The sequence below is a fragment of the Zingiber officinale genome, chromosome 11B, assembly GCF_018446385.1.
Source record: "Zingiber officinale cultivar Zhangliang chromosome 11B, Zo_v1.1, whole genome shotgun sequence".
NCBI lineage: Eukaryota > Viridiplantae > Streptophyta > Magnoliopsida > Zingiberales > Zingiberaceae > Zingiber > Zingiber officinale.
In genome coordinates this window covers 60,849,745-60,858,649 of record NC_056007.1, presented here as the reverse complement: position 1 = coordinate 60,858,649, position 8,905 = coordinate 60,849,745, and the positions used below count along the sequence as shown (strand labels likewise).

Genomic DNA, 8,905 nt, shown 5'->3' with positions numbered 1-8,905 from the left:
AATCATGTAAATATATTATTATTATTTAATATAAATATAAATATATATATATATATAATGATGTGTAAATATGTAGCATTCAATTTTTTTTTGTTAAAATGTGATTAATAGTATGTAAATTTCCAAAGGAGGTCACAATTAGTCATAATAGGCATTATGACAGCAAATGTAGTTCTAATATCATAATTAAGAAAACAATACAAAATCAAATTTTGATTAAGATTTTAAAAAAATAATACTTTCTTCTAACATCGACTATGATTTGTAAGAATTATATAACTTAAACTGTTAAACAGGGTTTAAGTGTCAAATATATTTTATAATTTATTTTTAAAAAATAAAATTAAGATGTCTTAAATAGTCACAACTCACAACTGACCGGCGGTAACGTGCGCCTTCATAAAAACCTGAATTCATCCGGTATAGCTGACGCTGGTTCCTTGCCAACACCATCCAACGGACAGGATCGTCCAACCCATGGAACGACACAAATCTCAACGTATATGACGATACGGCCGCCCCTAGATATTTGTTTCACAGGTATAAACAAGCAATTAATCGATACTAAATTTTTAAACTTCGAGGGAGTTTTTCATAAAATTACACTGTCCGGGCACAATCGTCATTTCATATGAAACTTCGCCAGGCACCGTCACTTCCAGACCAGAAACGTACGCCGCGCTCGTCACCAATGCTTTCTGTGGACGCGCGTCGATTTTTTATTGGTAGTGCTGGCCGTCAGGGTTCGCAGCAGCACAGCGGATTAGGTGGAGGGAGCGGAGGAAGAGAAGCATATCGGAAGTAATAAAGAACAGAACACTCCAGTCTCATCTCTTCTGTCCCTCTATCTCTGTCTCCCTCTCCAAGAACTCTCACGAATCCCAAAATTTCTCACCGGTTCCGTTTAATTAGACTCCTGCAATGCCTGATGCTGAGATGTAGCTTGAAATTGTCTAATTTGATCAATTTTCGCCGATTTCTCCCCTTTTGTGGGTTGCATGTGTTCCAGATTGGGAAGGGTGAGGCAGTGAAGGAATGCTGGCAGCCGTGGATCGCCGGATGAGCGGTGGATGCCAGCAGAGTTGCGGGGAGAGCAGCGAGGAGGAGCTCTCGGTGCTGCCGAGGCACACCAAGGTGGTTGTCACGGGCAATAACCGGACAAAATCGGTTCTAGTCGGGCTCCACGGTGTCGTCAAGAAAGCCGTCGGCCTCGGCGGCTGGCATTGGCTGGTAATTCCTTTCTATTCCTTGATCTTGGATAATCTGATGCTAAAGTAACAATTTTTACTGAGGTTTCATTGGGCTGGAGATATAATTTAATGGGTTTTCGACCAAATGAGATAGTTAATTTGTTTCCTATTTCATCGATTGGATCTGTTTGGACAATTTGTTTAAATTGCTGAGATGGGTTTTTGGAGAGTTATCCATTGAGTTTTTTTTCCCTTTCTTTCTAACGATAATGCAGCTTTGGCTATAGTACTACCAAATCTTGTTAGAGATATTTGAAACATTATCAAAAGTACTCTATGCGGTTTTCAGTATACCTTGCAATTTATAAATCATGAAATTCTTGAAATGGGAGCTCTGTAGTTATGAATTTATCAAGATTTTTGGTTTGATTATACTCGTCATTTTTGTACTTGCTGATTTTGTGTTTGACATTATTATGATCAATTCACGATTTCAAGTAAATTCGATGATATCAGATCGGAGATGGTAGGATGTTTCAATCTGCAGCATCTGAATAATAATAAAAAAAAGAGCTACAAAAACTCATCTCATTTGTTTTTTTTTACTGAGAACACAGCTTTCTTAAAATTACCATTGGAACCCCTGACTAGTTAATAATTTTCACCACTAACTTCTTTGAAAAAAATGATTTTAAGTTTATTCTTTTTTTTTAAATACTTAGATATACATTTTGATGACTTTTGTAAAAAATCGAAGCTATTTTAATATTACGAATTTGTAACAAACATCCAAGGAACATGAAGAATGAATAATAAAAAAAATATTACTTTAATATAAATCAATTAATATTCTAGATATCAAATTTATGCACAAGAAACCTGGTACGAGATTGCTGTGCATCAAGAAGCACTACATCAAATTATTTAGCAAAGCAATAATTTGTCAAAATCATATCTTCTAAGTCACTGCATTTTTACCAAACGCATTATAGCTGTCCATCAATTTAGTTCTCATCATGTTTTCTGCCTGTGCAAATACCGACACACAAAGCCTTACACTCTGACTTTTAGTTGATCCTTTTCTAAAGGTTTCACGTTCAATTGGAAGAAAAAAATTAAAATTCTAAAAGAGTAGTGATGCTAAAGAAGCCTTTTTTTTTTATTTTTCTTTTTCAAGCTTGCGTATATGTATACAAAAAAAAGGTCCGATGACAAATTTTGGTTCAATCATTCCCTTAAGTCATGCAAGTTTTGTTGTTATTCTCAGTTGCTGCAGGTTTTGACTATTTTAATTTTTGAAATACCTCAGGTTTTAACTAATGGAATAGAGGTGAAGCTACAAAGAAACGCTCTTAGCGTTATTGAAGCGCCAACTGGCCAAGAAGATGATGATGACGAATTTAACAACATGAAGTGGAATGACTCAGATATTAGTAAATATTTTTTTTTTCCCTTTCAAGTGCTTAGGTTCAGTTTATTCTGATGATGATCAGTAAAGTTTCTAACCTGTCTTGTCCTTTCGCTATCAAGTAGACATGATTAGAATAGCTTATTCTTATCATAAGCCTTTAGGATGAGTGTCTAGTAGAATTTGTCTGAGGTGTTTGTTTTGGAGTTCACTTTTGATATTTTTTATGCGGGTAGCATTACATCCGTCTTGAATCTTGGGGCCTTGCTTCTCATTTCTATCCTCATGGTTTAGTGTGTCACCTTTTAAAGATTGTGATCCATGTTAAGTTTTTATATAGGAAACTTCTAGTTACTTGCAGTGTTCCTGAAGATCTTGTAGGAATGCTGTAGAAAATAAAACAACTCCACCAAGGATAAGGTACATAGAATATTATTAATGAAGACTATGTTTCCAATGTCTTACTTGAGCGAGCTCATTTCTGGAGATCAATTCTGGATAGTTCTTCGGTTCTTAAACAAGGCATGGCATGCATTGCCCTAGCCACCTCATTTTGCCAAACAGGTATATAGAATTCTTATTAGCTGAATCTAAGTTAAGGTCAGTGTTATATCAATTATGATCTGATTAGGCTAAATAATCTTTGGGAGGATGCACTTCTTTCTAGAATTTTTCCTGTGATTTGTTTTAGCTATGTTATCATGTCTGGACTTGATCGAAATATGGCAGCTTGAAGTTTTCATAAGCCATGTGAACATGTTCATACTCCATCAGAATAATTATGCTAACTTGAGATTTTCATGAACCAGAGCTAATTATCACCTATTCACCTTAAACAATGGCATTTTAGTTTTCTGAAGCATTTCAATTTTTTTAAATCTTCTCTTGCTTAGGTATGACTCTGTTTTTTTTTTTTTTAATTTGACATACTTTTTTTCTCTCAGCAAGTGATTCTATACAGCTGCAAACACCGCAGAAATTGAGGAATAAGAACCATAAAGGATTTTCCAACAAATTGTTAAGCCAGTCTCATTTTTCTGATTCACATTCTAAGGGATCTGTGTTGTCCACAAGCTGCACCACAGTAAGAACTACCATTTGATTTTCTTTTAGTATTATATCATTATTCTATTATTTGTCTTTGCAATGCTCTCTCCTCAGATACCATAATTTTGTTATCTTAGAGTTTCCAAACGTCTAATGTATCATCACATTGTTGGTGCAGAAAGTCGATCTGAGCAAACTAGAAACAACAGCACTATGGCGATACTCAAAACATTTTAATCTTGTAAGTTATCAGAGTAGTTCACGATGCTCATGTAGTCAACCAGATTCCTTGTTTGTCGTTTATCTTGTCCTGGATGAAATCCTACTTATTTCCAGAGACACAAAAATGTTCTCTGTCTGCAACAGGTGGGTGGGATTCCAAACCCCTCCAAAGAGCAGCTAATTGAAATAGTTCAAAGGCATTTCATGTCACAGGTAAGTGAACCATTGCATGGATAAATGCATCATTGCCAGTGAATGCATTTTGTGAGTCTTTGACTGTCTTTTTGAATCCAATTGCTATACTTGTACTTCTGAAGCAATTGGATGAGTTGCAGGTAATTGTAGGCTTTGTGCAGGCTGCAAAGAGGCTGAAGTCTGTGAGTGACTGATCCCGACTCCGGGAGTTATTCAAGCTAACAGAGTTTTCAAAGTTTGTGTCATTACATTTTATTGCCTTTGAACCCCAAAGCTGGATTGTAAGATTTCGGAACAAATTGGGTTATTAGGTGCTAGAGCTAGTAGTCTATTGTTGATATTACTGTTAAAAGACAGATGTTTGTGGTCAGACAATGGGCACCACTTTAACATATTTTAAAGTACAGTTAGCAAAAGTTTTTGGTGGATTTGTCAATTCATCTATTTATTGCTTAACTTTTGTTTTCAATATTTATTTTTGATGCATGTAGACTTTATCCATGTTAAGTCAGGTTATATTAATTATTCTATCAAATTCAATAGTAAGGGTGCTGTGGTGGGAGCATGTGCATGTGATTTCTCTATTTGTTTGTCTCCGCGAAGATAAACATGGGTAGCTTGCATGACTTAAAAACCTCTCAACTTCCTAAACCTATGACACAATATTAAAGTCCTTTTATTTTCAATAAATCATGATAATAAGGGAAAAAAATATTTTTCACAAAAAAGGTCATATGCTGAGTTAGCTAAAAACTTAAAGACTAAACAAAAGTTTGATTGTCTTCACACTTCTTTATAACTTCAATATATGTTAAAATTGATGATAACTTTGCTAGCTTCCTTACTTGAATAAAGCTAAGATTACTGAGCTCATCAAGAGGAAAGAGGATTTGTTTAATTGAATTTCTAATGGTGACAAATCGACAATCTCTTATGGGAGATCCCTTGAATTAAGGAGGTTTAATCGAATAATAAGAAATTGACTAGTTGGTTGAGGGAATACAAATGAAATCAAAAACACTTTTGTGTATTAAGTTTTACACGATAAGAACGCCCATATCTCATTCCTATAAATAATGATATCTTGTGCTCCTTCCTAGATGGAGAACAAAACAGGAAGAATTTTTAAAATTTTAAAAGACTTGAAGCCATAATTTAAATTATGAAATATGACTCTATACACATCCTTCAAAGAGACTCTCCTATATAAAAAAATATTTGTGTATTATTTTTTTTAATTGAGAACATATATCTAATTTAAGTGTATTAATCATGAGGTGATCGATCCTACGAAATTTTTTTACTAGGATAAACCGTAAAGTAATAACAATGGATGACCTATTACAAAAAATTTTAAGTTAACCGCCATTAAAAAAAACTCAAATATATATGCATTATTGTGGCTAGGAAGCTAGACCCATTCGTATGCCTACTAAAATCAAGGTATACCAATGCGCAGCCATTGACCTAGATCATGGGATATTTTTTTAACGACTCTAATTCTTAAAATATTAAACAACACTTGTTTTTTTTATTTCAAAAATATTTGTATTTCGATTTTATTGTAATAGTTTTAGACAAAACTATTATTATACGTGTTTTGTTTAAAAATATTATATAATATGTAATAACTTTGGGTTTAAAAATTACTTTATATTGTAGTAATTTTACCTAAAATTGTTATAACTGATAAGGGTATCCACATTGATAGGTATTATAACATCCCTCATTTTATCAAAAAAATGTAGGACCCACATGTCACATACACATTATATTAATACATTCATTCTCTCACATTCGTTTTAATATTAACTTTCATTATTTGTGGGGTCCACTCTCTATTTATCTTTATTTTTATTACAATTTCAATTGTATTTACACAATTTAAATAATTATTATTTAAAATAATTAATGATATTATTTTTAAATATATTATTTACATAAAATTAAAATATATTTATTTAAAGTTAAAATAAATAATAATATTAATAATTTTATTTAAAATTAAAATATATCTGTTGATTGCTATATGTTTAAACGATTTTTTTAATTTTTTAATTATTTTTAAAGTTTGTGATGGGCCACAAACTTTAACATCAATGTTTGTGTGGGCCCATCTATATTTTAACAATCTTTGCATTGGTTTTAATGTTCATGGAATGTTATAACATGTGAATAACACTCTAGTCAGTTGCTAGAGTATTTTAATTAAATTGAAATGATTTTCATTAAGTTAAAAAAGATTTTTTTTATTAAAAAATAATTTTATAATAGTTTTAACTAAAGTTGCTATAATAGTATTAGAATAAAAATATTTTAAAATAAAAAATAAAATATATTTTAATATTTTAAAAAATTAAATATTTTACTCAAGTTGTTAATATGTAGTGCATTATATTAGAAACTCTTTTATATACAAAGCTTGATTATTTTAAAGCCATTTAAGTCAGTAAGGATGCCTTTCATTTAATAATATATTCGATGAATACTTTTTTTCTCTTTTTTATTTTAAAAATTAAAATTAGTAAGACCTTAACCACTAAGAATAATAATGTACATGAATTAAAAAAAATATAGTGTATCAATGCACAACTATCCTCATATTATATGATATATCTAAATAAAAAAAATAAAAAAAATGCAAGTGACTAAATAAAAAGAATGAGTTGAGATTAGGCTGAAATAAAAATATTCAATTAGAATTTGAATTTAATTAATAATTATAAATTCGGATAATTTGATCAACTTAAATAATTCATCTTTTTTTTATTTTAATATTTTCTTATTTACTTTTATTTTAATATTTTATTATTACTAGTGATATGATCGAGTTAATACATTGAAATCATATATTGACCCTTTATAATGAAATTATATTAATTAAAGCATTTTAACATTAAAATACTAAAGTAGAGTCATTAGGGTAAAGTACTGACTTTTGAAAATCTGAATTATTTGGGTCTTTGAAAATCCGAATTGTTTGGATTTTCGAGTGTCACCCTTACGACTTCACTATGAAAAAAATTAATTTAATTTAATATTATACTTATCTTAGTAAAAAAAATTAAGAAAAATATATTTTTTAACATTGTCGACATAAAATATTTATAGAAACTTTTTTAATCACAGTGTTGACAATTCTAAGATGTGGGACTAAAGAGAACTATATTTTTTCATATAAAACAATCAGAGAAAATTAACGATGAGAAAAATTCATAAATCACTGATTGTTTCGTTTGTGGAATTATTAATAAACCTTGGGATTATTTTTAGTGTGAATAGAAAAAAAATATTCACATAAATTCATTTTAGGTTTCACTTAGTTAGTAAAAGGGAGAGATTTTTAATAAAATAGTAAGATTATACTAACATTTATTATTTATGTATATAAATATTTTAATATTTAAAATAAAATTTAATTTAAATCTAAATAAACTGTTAAACCTTAAATTTAAATCAATCCAAATTCAACCTAAACTTAAATCATTCTAAAATATTTAAACTCGAATCCAATCTAAAAAATCTCCGATATATTTTTTTAATCTGATCGACGGATAAAGTTCATTTTTGACATCAGTAAAAAAATTATTTTTTTTACATTATTGCATCGGCTTTTTCTTCATTATTATCAATGTCAAAATGATTTTCAAATGTATTATGATATTTACATAAGACAATCTTTTTATGTTTTATTTATCATATAAATTTGAAGTACAATTTTATATTGTATATTTCTTGATTCTTAAATGAGCCTTTTCGTCAATATCATCAACGTCAATAAGGGCTATCAAAGACACATTTCAATAGCCTTCTCATGAAAGGTTACCGGCATAGGGTGGTGTAGTTAAGATCTCGAAGGATAGGTTAAATATTTGGAGTTCAAAATTTAACTATGATACATTGTAGAATTTTTTTCATATATATATAGAGAGAGGGGATCCGAGTGTAGGATCGATAAGTGCTGGATTAATAGCATACATTGCCTTTTTATTTTTTTTGGAAAATAAAAAATATACAGTGAAAAATAAAAGAAACAATGTTAATATTTTTTCTTTGACTTGGTTCATAGTCCGATAACTGCTAGTTCCAGGCCCACACCTACTAAGTATTTTCGTTGAACAATTTACAATAAGTTCGATGATAATACAAATGAATTGAAAGTGAAATACACATAAATAAAAATGATACCAACGACATGAGGAATGCAGTAAATTTGAGCTTTGGTTGTCGAAATAGTGTTTTGGCATTGTAGAATGAGTTTTGGAGCAGCGGACGAGTACAAAAATTGTAGTGAATGGTCTTCTGAAGCTGCTATTCGAAGTTGCAATAAATTTGAGCTTTGGTTGCTGAAATAGTGTTTTGGCATTGTAGAGTGAGTTTTGGAGTAGCGGACGAGTACAAAAATTGTAGTGAATGATCTTCTGAAGCTGCTATTCAAAGCTTCTTTTATAAGCTTTTTTAGGTGCCTAGACCACCTCTGGATGTCTCTATTAAAACCTATCTGATCTAGCTTTATTGTTGAGTTTATCCATCTCTGAACGTCTAGATCTCTTTCAAGCACTTGGACTGCAAGACAATCAGCGAGGCAAACATCAACCATTTTCAAAACATCTAGAATAATGATATAAGGTTAAAGTATCGGTTTTCAAAAAAAAAAAAAAAAAAAAATTGAAATAAGATAATTTTTGAAATTTGCCTTTTAAAACTTTTAAAGGAATTTCGAAAATTTATTTCAATGCATTTTTCCAAAAAATTCAAAATGTTTTTCAAACATTCAAAGATTATGCATGGGTTTGTAAAACTAATTTTAAAAATTAATAATAGATATTTCAATCAAGACTCC

The 8,905-nt window shown here is 30.3% G+C and overlaps 1 protein-coding gene across 1 annotated transcript; it reads left to right on the top strand.

Moving 5' to 3' along the window:
- The first annotated feature begins 801 nt into the window (after positions 1-801).
- LOC122035072 lies at positions 802-4,478 on the top strand. The gene is made up of 6 exons (XM_042594448.1): positions 802-1,230; positions 2,500-2,623; positions 3,543-3,682; positions 3,824-3,886; positions 4,012-4,080; positions 4,185-4,478. Exons 1-6 carry the CDS (start codon positions 1,036-1,038, stop codon positions 4,254-4,256), a joined length of 663 nt encoding a protein of 220 aa, XP_042450382.1. The 5' UTR covers positions 802-1,035; the 3' UTR covers positions 4,257-4,478.
- The last annotated feature ends 4,427 nt before the right edge of the window (positions 4,479-8,905 follow it).